Raw genomic sequence first — 20,381 nt, 5'->3', positions numbered from 1 at the left:
GGGATTATACTTGGCTCTCCATTCAGATAAAACCTCACCTGCAATAGTTAAACCAGTTCCTCAGGGTAAATGCTTGAGATGAACATACTGGATGCAAACCCTAGTTTGTTACATCAGCCTTATTGGGGGTCACCCTGGGCACTCTAATGCATTGCCCTGTTTATCGATCTTCTTCTGAGAATGAGGATGGCAACTCGAATATTGCAGGTATGTATTACTGAAGGTTTGTTTTCTAAAACTTGTAGATTTAAACCCATGATCAGTCAAGATGATTAATACTGTTCGTATCAATGTCTGATGTCAACTTTAAAAAATTATATGGTACTGTTGAAATACTTCATAAATTCATCAGTTAATGGTAAAGGTCTGCCCCATAAGATAAAAATGTCATCCAAGAACCTTAGGTAAATGTTAACATACTTTATAAATGCACAAGATCTTTCCAGGTCCAATAAAACCAAATTTGGCATATATTGGGACATCTTTCCCAGTCCAATGAAACCAAATTTGGCATATATTGGAACACAGGCTGCCCCATAGCTACCCCCTAAATTTGTTTAAACAGCTCACCTTCGAAAAATATAAAGTTGGTATTAAGAACTAGAGATGTTAGCTCCACTATAAAATTTAATTTATCATTGGACAAAACCTTATAGTCCACTAAACTAATCTGAAACATTTAGATTCCCTCCTCATTGGGAAACTGAAAACAAATCAGTAACATCAGTTGTTAATGTCAGGTTGTCCTTACATAAGGTGCTTTTTAATCAGCCTAAGAAATCACACACATCCTTTAAAAGTTGTGGGATGATATCATACACTGGTTTGAGCCATTTGTCTACTAGGATTGCTGGGGTGAGGTTTTCGACCCTTGGGCAGCTACTGTGAGTCTAAATGGGGGGTTGTTGGGATCCTTATGAATTTTAGGTATCCCAAAAATGATGGGGATGGTTGGTTCAAATATTTTTAAAAAGTTATAGGTATCCATATCAATTCATCCATTAGATCTTCTGCTTGAAGATTATTTTTCTATCAGATAGTATGCTATACCAATTAACTTTTCTGAAGCAGGTACATAAGTGTCAAAATTGTTCAACATATTCAACATCACATTATAATCTATAGAGTTAAACAAAAGTATACCATCTCCCTTTTCAGGTTTCATAATACAAATAGAACTGTCCCTTCATAAACCATTCAACAACTTACTTTCTCCTATAGTTAAATTACTGTGGGAGTGATGTTTTTGTTCTTGTCAAGCAAATGTCATCCAGTACAGCTTTCCCAAAAATGTTTAGAGGATTTAATTGTGAGTTAAAAATATTTTTCTTTTAACCTGAAAAGAATTGATTGTTTTGTTTTCAATGTCCACCTTACCTCCTCTTTTCTCATGAAGTAATAATTGTAAATTTAATTTCCTCATGAATAATTTTAACTCTGCTAGACAATTGGCCACATCAAAACCACGTGATGGAACAATTGTAAGACCCTTTTGAAATAAACTAAAATGTCCTTCTGTAGCTGGCAAGTGGATGTAGTTAAAAATGTTGTAACCCTTATAAGAAAATATGACGCCTTCCTTAACAATGTTCAGTGCCTCCTTTTTTTGTCTCCCTCCCCTCTTGTAATATTTTTGTCCATTGAAATCTGTGAATTTTTTCTTGTTGCTGTAACTATACCAGGCCCTGTTCTGATCTGTTCACCAGCTGCTCTGATCTCCGAAGTGTAGGAAAATCCTTTTGATCAAAGATGTTATGAGCCCCCAAAGCCTTATCCTCACCCCTATGTAAGTTAGGGTGTAAACTTTCAGTACCATTATTAGCATTCTCTAACATTTGCTGTCCACTGTTCAGTAGCTTCCAGTTCTTTTGTACTGAATGACCTCAACTCCCTCACATCAGGGTAAACCATTTTCTTCTGGTATTGCTTCCTATCTCTCTACAATTATTTCTGTTTTCAAATAAAAAGCGTGTTATACTTTGTCAACTTTGTAAAACGTTTCATAATACAAACGTTTATGTTCAAAATTAAGATCATTCTGAATCTCTAAATTCAACCTTTCCATTTAACAAAGAAAAATATTCTTTTCATTATATTGAATGAATAACTCTAATTCCAAACCATGACGATCAAACATGTTAAATTCAAAATAAGCAATATCGTCATATTGAATACCAAAAGGGAACTTAAATAGCCTAAGACCTTGTGGAAATGTATGGTGCCATAAGCATTCTCTTTAACTGTTATCCAGCTGCAAAGTTTTTACCCTAGTTAACTTTTTTCAAGGGTAAAAATCATGCACTTCAAAGATTCATTTTTGTCCACAAATTAAGTTATGGTGACTAGAATTAAGGTTAAAATCAAATGTTTTGTTCCGAAATACCCTTAAAATTATAATTTTCAGCAACTTGAGCCTGTACAGTACTTGTTTGAACTGCTCCAGTCGGAGTCGCCTGCATCCATGTTGAATATTGCCCCCATTGACCAACAAATCCAAATGGGTAAATAAATTATTCCTTCTCGTAGGTGCAAAATTCCACTCAAAAAGATTGACCACAGAAGAAGAGGATGGTTTACCACCTACCGCTTGGGTAGAAGAGAAAATAGGCAAAAATATATTTAAAATTACATGCAGTTTTATATGTAAATAAGGGTACTCGCCATAAAAGATTAAAAAATTCCCGGGTCCGCCCTAAAAAAATTTTTTTGAGGTTGATCAAAATTGCACACCTACTTTGGTTAAGCAAATAGGAGGCATGCCCAGTTGTGTTTTTTGTAAACAATATACATACAGTTTAGAGATGCACTGATTTTAAATAATTTAACTGAAACCAGGGTACATTTTTGTAAAGGGAATTGTTAAACCAAAAGAGTAGTGCAGTTAGCAAAATGTTCAACTTGCTTAACATTTTATGTGGGTAAGACTGAGGGAAAGTTATGCAAAAGAATGTACAAACGATAGCCATGCTTTATGCAAAATCTCTTTAGTGTGCACGCAGTTTGTTAGATTTCAGATGTTAAGTTGTCAATCTCGCCTTCATTCTTGCTGGATGGGTTCAGAGCCGATCCTCGGCTCCAACTCAGCCTATACTAAAGCTTGAGAGCTAATTTTACCGGCTCGAGGCAACCCTATATCCCATGATGCTAGGCGGTAACTACCTAGATCTCGTTTGCCGCTTCGCTAGCGAGGTGCACTTTTTACCAGCTCCACAGGTCAGTAAGAAATTTAAGAAAATTTCTAGTTTTTCTCTCTTAGATTCCCACTTTTTTGTCTAAAAGGCTAGTTTTATCCTTATTACTACCCTTTTTCCCATTTAGTCCCTCTGTTTAATCCCTTTATCCCAAGTTATACTCCCCACCCTAGGTTAGGCCCTTCCGTTTTTTCTCAGTCCCTTCCAGGGATTCTTAGCTGTGTGTGTGGTTTTTACTAATTGTATAATCCTTGTCTGTTTGTGTGTGTGTGTGTGTGTGTGTGTGTGTGTGTGTGTGTGTGTGTGTGTGTGGAGATTCTAACTTCAGAATCTTGACTTTTTTTTCGACAGCATTATGTCGAAAGACACGAAGCTCTCAGGCTTCAAGAAGTGTGACTCGTGCTGTCAGAAGATGTCACTGACAGACTGTCACACTTCTTGTGTTTATTGCCTGGGACCCCTGCACGTGCAGGACTCTTGTTCTGTGTGCCATGCATTCAGCCCAAGAGTCCTGCAGGAGCGCAGGAATAAGTTGATTTTGAGGGGCTTATTAAAGCCCGAAGGGTCCCCAGCTAAGTCTTTGCCGGGGAAGCCTTCGAAGCCATCCAAACAGTCAGCTCCGTGCTCTAAGCCTTTGGCTGGTGGCTCACCTTCTGCGACACGATCGGCTCCGGCTGGAGCCGATACGTCTCGGCTCCGGCTGGAGCCGATGCCTCGAAGACTCAGGCTGGAGCCAACATGTCTACGGCTCCATCGGCTCCACCAGTCTCGGTATCCTCCACACGTAAGAGGTCTAGATCTCCATCTCTGGAATCTATTCGTTCGGCTCCGAGATCGCCTTTACTCTCGGAGCGGAGCCATCGGAGCCATTCCTCTCGATCTTCCAGGCTTTCCGACCATGACCTTGAGAGGTTGGTCAGCAGGCTGTTAAAGTCTCAGGCACTGGCCCAAATGCTGCATAGCCCGTCTCATCAGACAGTGGCTACATCCATACAACCTACGATTCCTCCTTCGACTCTACCCCTGAGTTCGGAGCCGGAGCTTCTCGGAGCTGCGACCATCGTGACGTCGGAGCCGATACCTCCCCCTTCGGCTCCTTCGTCTGCTCCGATCTCGTCCATGGTGCCTTCCTTGGAGGGATCCGGGCGCTTGGACTTCCTCACCGACTCCGAGGGGGCGAGTGGCATCGGACCCTTGTCCGACCCCGTTCTCCCTCTCTGAGTGTCGGCGCTGGTGAGTTCGGCCCCGACATCGGCTTCGGAGCCGTCCCTGTCAGTGCCGGCTGGGGTTCCTAGTTCTTCGGAGTGGGAGCCCTCTGCCCTGCCTGATGGGCGCGCCTTCGAGGTCATAAGGAGCGTACTGGCCCCAGTGCCTGCTCTACGGTCAGCTCCATCAGCTCCTCCCACTGTAGTGCCTGCTGAGGTCTCTGCCCACTCTCTCGCCCCGGCCGTAGAGATCCAATGCCTCAGGTTTCCCCACTGGGAATATCCTCCTCTTCCAAGGCTTCTCCTGATCCGTCAGGTGAACCTCCGCGTAAGAGGACATGTAAGAGGAAGCATGTGGACTCCCCTGAGTCCATCACATCTGATACCGACTTGGATGAGTCGGAAGGGTCCCCAAGGTCCCCCTCTGAGGATGTCTCCTTTTCTGACATCCTTGAAATCCTCAAACAGAGGGGGAACTGGTCTACCCTTAATCCTTCCGAGGACGAGTCGGTTTACCTAGAGGCTTTTGGTTCTCGCCCTTCCACCTCCTGGGTGTCTCCGCCTTTCGACCCCCTTATGGAAGTGGTGACGCGGAAGGCGTGGATGGCCCCTGATTCGATGGAACCCACCCCATGGAGGCCTTCCAAATTTATCACAGCCCCGTTGGATAAGCAATTTTTAACTAAGGGTGTCGCAGTTGATGCCATGGTGGTGGCTGCAGCCACCAAGAAGGAACTGGCTGATCCTTCAGTGCCTATCCATCCGCCTAATAAGGATTCTAGGTCTATGGATAGGTACGGCAAGCGGATGTTCTCGTCAACGACCTTTGCCATGCGGTCGCTGAATTACTTATGCCACTTCACCCGGCTTCAAAGAGATATTCTCAAAGAACTGGGTGAGGTTCTACAGGATCCATCAGCTGCTGGGTCTCAGGAAAAAATCAACTCGCAGCTAGGAACCCTGAATTCCATTGTCAACTCCTCCATGCGGCTTATTTCCTATGCAGCCGATGGAGCGAGTAGGGCCATAGGCACAGGTGTGGCTTTAAGGCGTCACGCCTGGATGCGGCTTTGCAACTTCGCAGACCCCTTCAAGGCGCCCTTCACTAACTCCCCCTTTGGTTCAGCGTTGTTTGGACCTCAAGTGAAAGATACCTTGACCAGATGCGAACAAGATGGCAAGACTCTTTCTGCCATAGGAGTCTGTTTTTCAACCCCATCTAGACCATATCCTAAGGGTCAAAAGGGTGGAAAAATGTGGTTCCGCAAATCACAAGGAGTCACGCCTGATGCAAGAGGTCAGTTCCCCCTAGGGGCAGAGGGGGGAACAACAACAGCAGATGCCGTCCAAGAGGCAGAGGGGGGGTCCGCAGAATCAGGGTAGCAGAGAACCTCTTTCTGACAAACCCTTCCGCATCCCTGAGGTGCTGCCCGACTGTCCACCTTCGGAGGCAGTCGGGGGAAGATTATCACTGTACCCACAAGCCAGGCTCTCCCTCACTCAAGACAAATGGGTGCAGTCGATCATATCCGAGGGTTACAAAGTCCCCTTTATCCAAACCCCTACTCTACAAAAAGGGTCCCTCCCAGACGTTCCACCCAGTCTAAGGGAAAAGCAGCACTAGAAATATCAAAGCTGCTAACAAAGAGAGCCATCCAGCCAGTCCCAGCAGACCAACTAGGATCCGGAGTCTACTCAAAGTTCTTTTTGGTACCAAAAAAAACAGGGGACTGGAGGCCAATATTGGATCTCAGCAAACTAAACAAGTTTTTAAAAAGAACGAAGTTCCGGATGGTCACGCTACAGTCCATTCTACCCCTTCTGGGCAAGGACAATTGGATGTGCTCAGTGGATCTTCAGGATGCGTACTATCACATCAAGATACACAGGTGCTCCAGAAGGCTTCTCTGCTTCCGGCTGGGGGCCAGTCACTATCAATTCAGGGCCCTGCCCTTTGGTCTCACTACAGCCACCCGAGTGTTCACCAAATGCATGGCAGTGGTTATGGCTCATCTCAGAAGTCAGGGATTCCACATTTTTCCATATCTAGACGACTGGCTCCTTACTGCCACCACCAGGCATCAGCTTCCTCTGGCCAGAGGTTATACCATCCAAACCTGCAAAGGGTTAGGTATCTCCATAAATTTAGAAAAGTTTGCCTTGTCAGTCTATTACCTTCATAGGCGCCACCTTGGACACCGTACAGCTCTCAGCAAAGTTAACAGAGCAGAGGGTCTTAGATATTCAAAATCATGTTCACGTTCTCCTTCAGAGCAACAGAATTCAGGCCAAGTATGTTCTGAAAGTGTTAGGTCTCATGGCGGCAGCCATCACGCTACTTCCACTTGCCCGCTTTTACATGCGGCTCCTCCAGTGGATGCTTTTCTCCCAGTGGTCCTTTCAACAGCTTCCTATGACACACAAGATTTTAATCACTCTATCTTGCAAGAAACATCTGTCTTGGTGGATGGTCTCCCCTCAAGTCCTTCAAGGCAGATCATTTATTCCCCCCCCCCCCCCCAGTCGCCACAGTCACATTGGACGCCTCCCTGATCGGGGGGAGGGGCATTTTCAGGGCAGGACAGTCCATGGCACATGGCAACCTTTCGAATGCCACTTCCACATAAACGTCCTGGAGATGAGAGCAGTGCTTTTAACGTTACAAGCCCTCCAAGACTCTCTTCCCCTGGGGACTATTGCAATTCAAACGGAAAATATGTCCGTAGTGTGGTATATCAACAAACAGGGCGGAACCAAGTCCTGTCCCCTGTGTCGAGAAGCACTCAGACTTTGGCAATGGGCGATCTCTTCGCAGCGGTTTCTGATGGCAAAGCATATCCCCGGGAAGTCCAACATCATAGCGGACAGGCTGAGCAGAGCTATTCTCATGCCCCACGAGTGGTCTCTCAAGCAATCTGTGACGGAGGAAATTTTTCGGAAGTGGGGGTTTCCTTGCTGCGATCTTTTTGCAACACCACAAAACAGCAAGTGCCTCGACTTCTTCACTCTCTTACCCCTTCCAGGCCATACCCCAGAGACGGTCTAGTCCACGATTGGCCTCGGGGACTTGTATACGCCTTTCCCCCCTTCCCATTAATCTCACAGATAATTCAGAATGCTACCGCCTTGAGAGCCAAGATGATTCTCATTGCCCCTTATTGGCCTCGACAGATATAGTTCCCGTTCCTGCATCGTTATCTTTTGGAGCAGCCTTGGCATCTGGATCCAGTGCCAGATCTTTTGGCCCATCAGTCAAGGCAGCTGCACCAATCCCTCCAATCTCTCAACCTCACAGCTTGGTTGCTCCACTTCCATCCCTAGCCAGGCTTCCTATGATCTCAAATTCTGTCCGTGATATTATCGTAGCTTCCCTTAAGTCTTCCACCAGAAGGATCTATGCTAGTAAATGGCAGCGTTTTTCCTTCTGGGCAAGGGCTAGGAATATAGATCCCTTCACTGCTCCGATCATAGCAACCACAGCAAGTTATCTTATCCTAATGTTTTGTAACATGTCTGTCAAACCAACAAAAGCTATTACAGCATTCTTGTACACTTAATAAACCACATGGATAATAACTCTTATTTATATCCCCTTTAAAATTCAAAGATATTTCTGGTCGTATTAACAGTGTTTTGTCAACTAACAGGCAACAGAATTCCACTAAATATTTTACCAGTGACATAGTGCCCTGGCAGTTAAACCCTGCTGTTGGACATTTTCTCCACTAAAGCTAACTACATAGCCAGCTTTAGGTCCCTACTATACCCGTGAATCATCCTTGACTGTGTGAGGGCCCCACAAAAGCTGCTGTTGGTTGGGGAAAATGTAGAAGAAAAAATGTATTAATTTACTAATTATGCTCTTTAACCTGAAGAGGGCTCTGATATGACCCTGTTAGGATGAAGCTGATAATGAACATGAGCAAGGTAAGCACTACAGAGATCAGCAGCCCAGAGTGACTTATGTCAGTGCAAATTTTGGATTTTAAGAAGAGTTGATACTTCGATCATCATCAAGGATTTTCTCTTTTAGGGAGTTTTATAAATACAAACAGAACACCAGATACTATAACTCTCAATTTCTTTGCTTAAGAATTCAGTGCAATCCCAAAAATAATAGAATAAAGGCTCAGAATCAGGACTGCATTTTAAATATTACTCTAATTTCCTTAAGAAATTAATAGAATAACACCTTTTGCATCAACACGTATTTTTGGACAATAATTATAAAACTCAGATGTCTGGATTGATTGACTGTAATCCTGAAGTATTTACCAGCAAATCAAACTTGAAGAAAGCAAAAGTATGAACACAATCAGGGAAGGTCTGAAATCAGGGCCAGTGACAGGTATGTGAAATCAGGGCCAGTGACAGGTATGTGAAATCAGGGCCAGTGACAGGTATGTGAAATCAGGGCCAGTGACAGGTATGTGAAATCAGGGACAGTGACAGGTATGCATTACTCCTCAATGATGCTGCTGTTTGATGACCGCTAAACAGCAGTTACTGATCTGGTGTGACAGTACCAGTGTTGTACAATGTATTGCTATTTGCTGAAATAAGTACAAAACTAGTACCACTATGGCTTATGCTTGTGTGTGGCCATGTGTATATGTAAAAAATATCACTGATTTTTCTATGTGCATGCACCCAGTAATGCCGGGACACAGACATTATTCTTTTGGGTATCAGTAAAAAATGTACCTAACAAGTAATTCAATTTCAAAAGTAAGACATAAAATATATCAGAGAACATTCAGAGTCCCCCACTCACCAGACTGTATAAATGGATATTGTGGTAATCATCTTTGACTCTGTAGGGACCCCCACAAAAACTGTTGCTGGTTGAAGAAAAATCAGGAGAAAAAAATTATCAATTTTCTGATTGAGCTGTTTAACTTGAAGAGTGCTGAGATATGACCATTTTAGGATAAAGCTGATAAAGCCTTTGGTTTCAACCACAGCCATTCTAAAACCATCCCTGCACAAATGTGTGTGTACAGAAAGCTGCTGTACAATATGGGGGGCTGGGGATTGTGTGGTTATTACAACTTTAATTTTCATTACAGTCAAACCTTAGAGGTGTGCACATGAAGTCGCTTGTGTTTGAGCTGAGGACAGTGTGGTAATTGTTTATTTACTTTTCTCACAGACCTCAAATGTGTGAAAAGAAGGTTACTATAGCTTGTGTAGGGGTGGTGTACTGTCTAGGACCAACAAAATAGAATATATTACTGAAATCATTCTCACAATCATACATCAGGCACATATACATGGGACTGACTTTGAGGGATACAGGTGAGGAAGCATGCTATGCATATGTATATCAGCTATCACTTGAAATATATGACTAAGGCAATTTAAAGAAAAAATAAGACTGAAATTCTTTTCTTTTCATGATTTTTCTTTAGGCCACCACTGGAGTAAAATGCTGAGAATATGCTCTAAAATGCATCGCAGACCATCTGTAACCTACACGCTTCTTGGGCCCTTGGTTATTTGAGTTATTCCTTAAATGATTATCACTGGACTGTGTTGCCCAGGAAAGAGTGTTGAAAGGAAGCAAGGAAAACTAAAGTTGAACAGCAACAGTGAATTTCTTTCCTTAATCATAATTTTTGTTCAAGCCATTACTGGATGAAATGGTTGTGTAAAAAGAAAAAACACTTTAAAATGCACTTCAGAGCATATACAAATTATGCTGTGTGTAAGGCAAAATGTGAGAAAAGGAAGAAAAAAGTAATGTCTATAGTATGGGAAGCCAAAAGACGGGGGGGGGGGGGTCAGAGGACAGGACTGGGGGGGTGGAGGCTGTTGAAATGGTAGGCCTAGCCATCAGTTCATTTAATTCCAGACCTGTACATAGAGTTATTGCAATGTATCATTGTTGCAACTAAATACTAGTAAATGTAAGTGTCACTTTGTTAGACAGATCAACATAGTGTGGTATATAGGCCTGTTGTAAATTGTGAGTAGCTAGCAGGGGGTGTCGGTGCACGCACTACTCTAAAACTTTTCAGCACAAACTAAAAGGTTTCTTAGGAGGGTGGCACTAACAGAATGATACGCTCCGATACACTCTGTTTTAGATTTCCTAGTTGAAATTTTTCATTCAGGATCTTCATCCTCCACAGTAAAAGTTCAGTTAGCAGCCATTTCAAATTTTCACATAGGCCTGTCAGACTCCAGCATCATGTCCCATAAGCTTTGCAAAGCATTCCTCAGAGGTATCTTTTTACTCAAGCCCCCAATCAAAGAACCCCCACCACAGTGGGATTTAAACTTAGTTTTAACATCCTTGATTCTCCCTCCCTTTGAACCTGCAGCTACCTGTTCTTTGAAGTTACTTTCTTGGAAGACGCTCTTCCTAGTCGCCATTACATCTGCTAGGAGAGTATCTGAACTTCATGCCCTTTGCATTCGTCCTCCTTATTTAGTTTTCCACAAAGGCAGAGTTTCTCTTAGAACTAACCCGTCTTTTTTACCCAAGGTGGCTTCCCAGACAAATTTAAATCAATCTATTGATCTTCCAGTTTTCTTCCCTAATCATTCAAACAGGGCGGAGCAAAAACTGCATTGCCTGGACTTTCATCGTCAGCTCCGCTACTATCTGGACAGAACTAAACAAATCAAGAAATCTGATCAACTCTTTTTATCTTATGCAGAACGTAAAAAGGGCCTTCCGGTATCCAAAGTAACCCTGTCTAGGTGGCTGTCTTCAGTGATTACCTGTATTTATCAACTCAGAGGTAAAGAATTGCCTTCTAGGCCAAGAGCCCATTCAACTAGAGCGTTGGCTACATCAACAGCCTTTCAAGCTAGATTACCAATAGACACTATCTGTGCGGCAGCCTCATGGGCCTCTCCTCATACCTTCGTTACACATTACAAATTGGACATGGCCTCCAGAAACAGGGCAAATTTTGGTTCCACCGTTCTCAAGAGTCTGTTCCAATGAGCCACCCAGGATGAAGGTGCTAGGGACGCAGTCCCATCCAGCAAGAATGAAGGCGAGATTGACAACTTAACATTGAGAAGTTATGTACCTGCCATAACGTTCCATGTTAGTTGTCTTCTCTCGCCTTCTTTCTTGCGTCCCGCCCACCATCCCCCTAACCTGGACAGACCGAAAGGATTTCCCCTTCTTCTAAGGGGCCTTACCTTGCACTATTTTAAGCCCAAACAGGTTGCCCTGGGGTAGCTACTGCTTCAGATAGTGACATTTGGGGAGTTTCTCCTTTCTCCTTCTCTTCTCCTCCTCCTCCTCCTGAGTTGGGAGACTAAATTGGCTATTTTTTTTCAGCTACCAAACGAGATCTGGGTAGTTACCGCCTAGCATCATGGGATATAGGTTTGCCTCGAGCCAGTAAAATTAGCTCTCGAGCTTTAGTATATAGGCCAAGTCGGAGCCGAGGATCTGCCCCGAACTCATCCAGCAAGAAAGAAGGCGAGAGAAGACAACTAACATGGAACGTTATGGTAGGTACATAACTTCTCATTTAGTATACTTGAAAAAATTACACCTAACTGCAGAGGTGGGGAGTGGCAAACCAAGCTTGAACACAAAGTACTCTTATGGCAGCTTAAGTTGAATGCCAACAGTACTCCAAGAATAAATTATTTTTTTTGTCCATTTTTTGTCCATTCAACCATTATTAAAATTGAACGCTAGGAAATTGTAGGAGTTGGTTTGTGTTCTTATAAGGTCATGACAAGATTTATAACAGTGTTTGTAAATATTTATATTCTTTACTCTTTTTTTATACATTTATTGTTTTATAATATTGCTTTTATTATTCGCTATGGACAGGTGTGGACCTTCAAGTCCCTCCTGAATTAATTAATGTAATTAGCTGTCGTTTTTTTTTTTTTTTATGACTGTTTAGGACAGGATTTTCTGACATTTTATTCTGATGAAGTCCTGCCATAGGACAAAAGTGACTAATAAAATGATTTTAGAGTACTGTGCAGTCTGGTGATCACATCTTCTGACGTTATTTTATATTTGTTATTTTGGCTGTTGAGTAATGTTTTAGAGCTAGAAAAGGGGCCGTGTCTACTAGGCCTACTGGGTGAACAAATTAGATGATGATTATTATTTTAGCTTCATATTCTGGAATAGGAAGCATTTTCAGCTGTACTGCATCAGGATTTATCTCTGGATCTGGCACATTCAGGCTGCCTATTTCCTTTGGAAGAAGTATATTGTCTCAGGAGGCTTAGGTTTCTCATCATCACAAACGCAATGTGTGTCATTTCTAGTTAATCATTGTAGATCTTAGAAATATCACCCAGAAATGCACGCAATAACAAAGGCAGTACAAAAACTGTGCTGCCTGAACTCTTCAATTGTCCAGTCCATTTTTCTGTCTCTAAATTAGTCTTTCAGTCATCTTTTCAAATCACTGAATGCAGTGCATTAAAAGAACTCTCCAGAGTATTTCCCATACATATCCCCAAATGCTTAACATTTGCTGCCTGCATAAGTACCCTTATTGTTGTTCTCTGTGCCGGAGAAGAAACAAAATTATCTGTGACTACTGTTTGCCTTTTCTGTGATTTTACCAGTTTTGTCCAGTATCCAAAACTGTAGCTCATCATCTTTTTTTTTTTGTTAGTATTGGTGTACATTAAAACACCATCCACAAGTAATGAAATCTTATTTTTTTCATTCATTATGCTGCAACTTTTGAGGGTTCTATATCAGTTCGGCACAATGCAATTTCAGCGAACCCTGGATCGTCGACACTCATTCAACAAAACTCATTTCAGTAATTCACTGAATTTACCGAGGGCAAGTAAATACTTGTCCTACAGCGCAACTTAGCCTTTTCTCCACTGTAGTGTGGTCTCAGAGTTTGTATATATAGTTGGGGGGTGTGGGGTGCAGCACCCCCCATGTGGGTGGGTTCAATTTGCATAGCTGTTGGTCCTTTGTGCTGTAGGGCAAGATTTCACTTGCCCCTCGGTAAATTCACCGAATTACTGAAATGATTTTCACTGAATGAGTGTTGACGATTCAGTGTTCGCTGCAATTGCATTGTGACAAACTGATATAGACCCATTTTTCTGTCCTGATCTTGTAACTGTAGTGGTTAAAGGCCCCAAATATAATGTGTGTGACAATGGATGTCTTTGGCAAGTACATGTAGTTAGTATAAAGTGGACTGACACTCCGGCATCAGTTTTACTCTATTTGTAGTCATTATAAAAAGTCTTTACTAAATCCACTAATTCCATTGCAAAGACAGCATCAAGTAATAAAACTATCACTTGTGACTTCTAATGTTGGACATAGTTAATCAATAAACCATTATTCAGCATATCATTAAAAGCTTGCCACAGATCCACGCTGATCATTATCAACCAGCTGCAGTACATTTCGGTTCCCTATTAGATGAACGAACGCTTAACACGTTGAGTACAACATGCTCGACAGCTTTTATGTGAGCGTTCACCTAAGCGAAACCAGAGAATGTTGAAACAAGGAGTTTCGAAAAGTTACAGTTGGCCAGCCGTGAGGAAGCCAACGGCTGACAGAAGAACGTTCACCCTGTCTCGCCGTTCTTGCAGTCCTTCACTGTGGTGCGGTGTCGACATTCACCCTGTGTAATGTTCTGACAGTCCTCCACTGTGGTGCGATCTCGGAGTTGGTATATTTAAGTAGAGGGGGGGGGTGTGGGGACCATAGGCCCCCCCCCCCACTTTATTTTTTTTTGTCAGTTTGTTTTTGTTTTTTTGGGAGGTTGTAATGGTATACAGTACATTGTAGCCATCAACCGTTGACTTTTGTTGGCTGGTCAACTATAACTTTTCGAAACTCCTTGTTTTGAAATTCTGGGGTTTCAATTAGATGAAGTTCCCTTAAAAGCTGTCGAGCATGTCGTACTTGACATTTTACGCATTTGTTCATCTAATATAGACCCTACATTTATTGTACCGTGATTGCTAATAGCAACTTATCTTTAATCGTCTCAGAGCTAGGCGTATTAGAACGTGGCAGACTTGAGACTCACCTTCTTTTGGTATCACCATTTCTATTGCTTCTTTCCAAGACTATGGCAAACTCTTGGTTTCTAATGCATCATTAAAAGATGAAATAATTTTGGAATTCACTTTGTTTATAGATAGTCCAAAATTATTTTGGTGTACCGTTCTTACCTGCAGTTTTATCTTTAACCTGACCCTTAAGAACTCAAGACAGCTCTTGTGTCATAGGTGCCATGATACCATCAGAGTCAGCTTGAGTTAGCTGTGCCACCTAAAACCTTGTAAACACATTTGAATGTCATACTCATTTTCTTCCCATTGTGTGTGTGTGTGTGCTTGGAATAACTAACTACTAATTTTGTTGAAACTGTTTTGCTGTGATTACTGAATCCCTGTGATGGAGATCTATCATCATTTTTTATAAACTAGCTACAGTCCTTTTGGGTTTTTAACTGCCTCACCTTACTGCTGTAATTTTCCTATAATTAGGTGAATTGTAAATATATTACTTCAATGCTTAAACTGTTTTTATGTGACAAACCTTCAACCTTTTGTTGGATCCTTTCACTTTCTCTCTGAAATGTTTGCATCACCATTGTAGCATTTATCTTGCAACCCTATCAACTGATCCATTTTATTTTGCTTTTCATATAAGTGATGTTTCTAATTGCAGTCTTTCATTTTACCTTCTGTTGATCTCACTTAACCATAAAGTCTGTCTTTCCTGCCCACACTGTTCAGACCATCTTTCAGCTGGTCTTAGCAGTGTGATTTGAAAGCTTCATTTTTTTTTTCTTTTTTGTTTTTCTTTCCAGAAGATCTTGCATGCATTGCTGCACCCAGTCAACCCCATTTATTCTGAGGATAAGGGAGTGGGGATATACCAGGCTAGGTGAGAGTATTAAAAGCCCATTTGCTTCTCTGGATAATTCTAGTCAGCTGCCCATTCCCTGTCAAGAGTGATTTGGTAGAGAGCAGGCCAGCTTGCTAGCCTTGGTGGTGGGGGGCCTCAACTTTCCCCTAGGAGCACCCACTTTGACTATAGCCAAGCTGTACCATTGCTGTCTCCTGCGAAGTATGCCTTATTGGCTGAGAAACCCTTGGTTACAAGTGTGCAATGCACTACAACAGTGTGGGCTACCAAGCTGGAACTTTATTGGATAACCCCTAGAACTCCCAAAAGGTGTCAGCTTTGTGGCTACAGGTTATTTTACGACACGGTCAGCACTTTATCCCTCTACACCACAGACCTGACTGGATTACAAGGCTTACTTGTTGATTTGGATGTCGGTGCTTGCTAGTGACAAGAGGGCAGACTGTAGTGGATATGAGTGCACTTATGGATTAATGCATGGCATCGCAGGTTTGTACCCATCACTACATATAGAAACTTCTGGGAAAAAATGGCATTTGGTGGAGAGGATTAATCCAGACATAGGGCTATATGTAGGAGGAGCCCCCCTCTTCATAGATGAACTGATAAGGTAAGAATGTAGCTGTCATTTGTCTATTGTCCAAAATAACATTTGTTTTTTCCTCTTGTTTAAGCTGGACCTTCGAGAAGGTATTTGATGAACTGAAAGCAACTGACAGAAAGGTGAGTGTTTTATATTGAACTATACTTATTTTGCTTAATTTTGTTTACTATCAGGCATGTTGAACTCTTATTTTGAGTTCATTATTAAACTGAGATCTTTGCAACTTTGCAGTATGTGCTATGTTTAGCAAATGTTTAGAAAACAGAGTAAGGAAAAAGCATTTATACGACGTGGAAAAGATGTTTGCGGTGTGAAATTATGCAACCCAAGATTTAATCATCAGAGCATGACCTTTCACACATGCATTGTGAGAACTCCCAGCAATGTGGTTTCTCATTAATCGGTTCATAGATAATAGGTTCATAGATTAGTACTAGGCTGACTGCCCTTGCAAGCCATTTTAAGCCTAGCCAATTATCCCTTGTGAGACTCGAACCCTGCACCTTGTGTTTGTAAGGCACACACCTTAACCATTAGGCCACCCTCACAATTCGCTTTCATTCTTCAAGTAAACACCTGCTTTGCATGGATGAATGCTGTACTCTATAATCATGCAGCCCATAGTGAAGTTTTTCTAGAAGAATCAAACACCCCACAGTACTGTCAGTAAGACCAAAATAAACGCACAATCAGCACACCAAGACAACATAAGCAGACAAAAGCTGCTACATACCCTTAACTCATTCGCTCCAATGGAGCTCCAGAAGTTTGCAATGTAACTTCCAATGTGAGGAGCCTAAGCCTTTTGACAGAATCAAATTATCTCCTCACATTTCAAACAAATATTCATATTTCTGGAACCATGGGGGTTATGAAGTAAGTATAAATTGCAAACTCTTCACCACAAACTGTTTTTATAGTGGTATTATTCTTTAGGTTCTAGGTCTTAAACTGAATTTTATAAGCCACACTAAACACAGTAACTAGTACATTTGTAATGTTTTGTAAACAACTTACGATAACTCGGCAACCACTCAAGTTGCATACCGTCAGCAGTATTTTATTCATCTACATAAGAGCTTTCATATGAGGCTAAGGAGTTCTGTCTGTGTTACTTGGTTGTTGAGATATTTAAAAAAATGTGAAAATTGTATCTGTATAAATTAATATCATAAAAACAGCAGTTAGTATCGATTTACCTGCACTAGAAAGAGGTCATATATTAATGCAGTTGTCTGCCATTGTGTAAGCTTTAAAATGAAATCCTTTAAAACCTTGTACATAGCATGGTTTTGGAATTATTGATGTAAATATGAACAAGTGATATTTGACGCCTACTGTGATGCACATTGAGGCGTCACTCAGATGTAACGAGTTAAGTCGTACATAACATCAATTGATGTATACTACCCTTAAGTAGTATAGAACATCAATGCTCTCCCTGATGTATACTTCCCTTAAGTAATATATAACATTAGCATTCTCCCTGATAAAGTAGGGTTTGTCCACTCCACCAGTCAGAGTCAAGCAACTTTTGTGGAAGAGCCCATGCTGGGTGTTGTAAGTGTGTGATACTTTTGCAGCTGTTACTTAACCACACTCAACTCCAGTGCTTACCAGTTGTTTTTTTGCTGCTTGTATAGCTTGGATTATGTTCATAGAGTTGATACTGTAAAGATGTTCTTCGTGTTTCACTGTTGCAGTCATCACATTTGGGTTATCTGCCTGCAGGTAGCCCTCAGCTGGCCTGAATACCAGAGTCTTGGATTCCTGCGTCGGATGCTGTCTCTTCTTCCATGATGTCAGGGGTATAAAACATGCAGCCGACGCCATTACATTAGCCTTTCTTGCCATGCAGTGCCCGAAGCAGTTCGCAAGTGCCAGTTGGCCGACTCCTGAAATTTTAATTTTTGAGTTTCAGAACCAAAGTCTTCAAAAAAAGATAAGTACCACGCTGGGGACCTTTTTTCTTGCTCCAGCTGATGTCGATAAAAGTTAACAATTGTCTTACCTGTGGAAAGCAAATACGTTATAAAGATTTTCATTCGTACTGCATTCCCTGATTAGGCCCAGACCACGATGTCCCTCACTGTCAGTTTTGTGCCTTGTTCAACCACCGAACTATTCGTTGTTGGGCTATCTTTGCAGCAAATTATTTTGGTACTCTGTGTCAGTACTCCGAAATGGCTTCATCAAGCCATCCGACTACCAATCTTCCGAAAAAAAAAAAACGCAAGGATAAAGACAGACCGCATAGGTCCAAAACTGCCGATGATGCTTCTGTTAAGTTAGTCGCCAGTCCACCAGTACTCCGCCGCTTTCGCAGCCCCTTATACCCACTACTTCAGATTCGCAGGCCTCTACTGAGACCCATTTGGAGTCCGGTATGCCACGAGATGCTTCGACTATGGAACCTGCGGATTTCTCTACCTTGCATGGGTCCAGAACCACTGTGCAGGCACCGGCTTCTGAGGGTGCATTCAGCCCTACAGACTTGCATGTTAAACCAACGCCATCTTCTTCTTCCAAGCCTAAAACTCACACCATGCCTAGAAAACTGACGTCCAAACTGTATGCTCAGGCCCATATGGCTAAAAAACAAATGCTTAGAATGGCTGAAGACCGTATTACCTTAATTAGGGGAAGCCAGCCTTTCCCCTCTGAGACCTAGAACTGATTTTCCTTCTGATTCTTTTGATGAGAAATCTGATATTTATGTTCCTTCTGATTACCAGGATTTGCCCTTATCTACCTATGAGGATTCTGATGCAGAGGATTCCATTCCCTCTGCTTCCCCTCCAGAAGTCTTTTCTTTTGGTGAAACCTTGCACACTCTTAGGGAGCATTTCCGCTGGGAAAGCCAGGATTACTTTGACTCCAAAAAGATGCTTAGGGAATTCTTACTCCTCTCTCAGCACAGGCCTTTAGCTATCCCTCCTGGTTTGGACATTGTAGATGATGCTTTCATGGAATCTAGCCTTTCCCCAGACACATTACCTCCAGCTCCCAGAAAACCTGACAGGTATTGCAGAGTACCTGACTCTCATAAGTTCCTTTTCAAGAATCCTACTGCAGATCCAGAGACCATTTCCCAAGGACCAAAAGGCATTAAGGTTACTGCTGCCAAAAATCCTACCCCTTCTGATAGAAACTCTAGAGCCTTAGACAGATGGGGAAAGAAGGTATACACTTCTGCTACGTTGGCCATTAGGGCTTTAAATTGCCAGTTTCATATGTTAAAGTACCAGCAGCATATTATGGGACTACTTAAACAGAAAATTGTTGATTGCTGACTGTGCTGAACACAAAGAATTACAGGATTTAATGCGTTCTGCAGAACAAGTTGGTAAACATACTTTGCAATGTAGTTTTGACTCTTTAGAAGCATCTTGCAGGGTTGCTGTCACTGTGTCTATACTTAGAAGGCATGTTTGGCTTAAGGAGCAAAACTTGCCATATCATGTTAAAGCTAAATTACCTGATGCTCCCTTAAACCAAGGCCGCCTGTTTGGCAACAAAGCAGAAGTTGTCCTCAAAAGGATGGAGGAAAAAGCTAAATCTATGCAAACTGTAAAAGATTTCCTACAAGTACAGCCTCCCAGATTTAGTAGGCATTGGCCTTCAAAGAATTGGTCCTTTCCAGTCTCTTCCAGGCCCTCTCAGTCCAAACCCAGGAACAGCAGACCACCTAGGTTACAGTCTCCGACTGCACACAGGCCTAAGCAGTGGGGAGCTCCCACTTCCAAAGCAGGGAGCAGTAAGCCACCCCCCTATGGAAAAATGGCACAATGACTTAACCTTAACTCTCCCAAGCCCTACTCAACTGCCTGTACCCTTAGGAGGAAAGCTCGCCTTGCATGCAAAAAAGTGGGAACTCATTACCCAGGACAAGTGGGTTCTGAATATAGTTTCCCAAGTATACAGATTCCACTTCCACTCCCTACCAATCCCAAACGGTTGGCCAGATCTACCCCCAAATCAGTGGGTGGAGGCCCAACAGCAGATTCTCCCTCTTCTAAGTATCAGGGCTATTCAACCTGTCCCAGCAGAACAAAGGGGATAAGGTTTTTATTCAAGACTTTTCCTGGTACCCAGAAAAGACAGCTCCTGGCATCCTATCCTGGACCTCTGTATTCTAAACACCTTTCTGGTAATTCCAAAATTCAAAATGCTAACACTTCAACAGCTTCTTCCTATGCTAGGAAAAGGTGCCTGGTTGGTAACCTTGGACTTAAAGGAAGCTTGCCTGCACATTCCAATAAGGGAATCTTGCAGGAAATGCCTACGCTTCAGGGCAGGCTCCATGCACTATCAGTTCTCTGCACTTCCCTTTGGCTTATCTACTGCACCTAGGGTATTCACAAAGTGTCCAACTCCAGCCATTGCATTTTGCTGGCAGAAAAATATTCAGATATATCCATACTTGGACGATTGTCTGATTCCGGCAGAAAGCCAGGACTTGCTATTACAACATCTGGCATTCGTAAAGAAACTTCTAACCTCTCTGGGGTACACCA

The 20,381-nt window shown here is 42.4% G+C and overlaps 1 protein-coding gene across 1 annotated transcript in view; it reads left to right on the top strand.

Moving 5' to 3' along the window:
• Positions 1-20,381, top strand: part of NUP107 (nucleoporin 107) — a gene marked incomplete in the record, with an annotated part of 1,716,438 nt that overhangs the window by 928,852 nt on the left and 767,205 nt on the right. Inside the window, 1 exon segment of the mRNA XM_044088020.1 lies at positions 15,935-15,983. Coding sequence (XP_043943955.1) covers positions 15,935-15,983 — 49 coding nt within the window.

This window comes from Protopterus annectens, chromosome 11.part0, assembly GCF_019279795.1.
Source record: "Protopterus annectens isolate FY-2018-M chromosome 11.part0, PAN1.0, whole genome shotgun sequence".
Lineage (NCBI taxonomy): Eukaryota > Metazoa > Chordata > Ceratodontiformes > Protopteridae > Protopterus > Protopterus annectens.
Note: the sequence above shows the minus strand (reverse complement) of the source record. Positions and strands in the feature narration are given on the sequence as shown.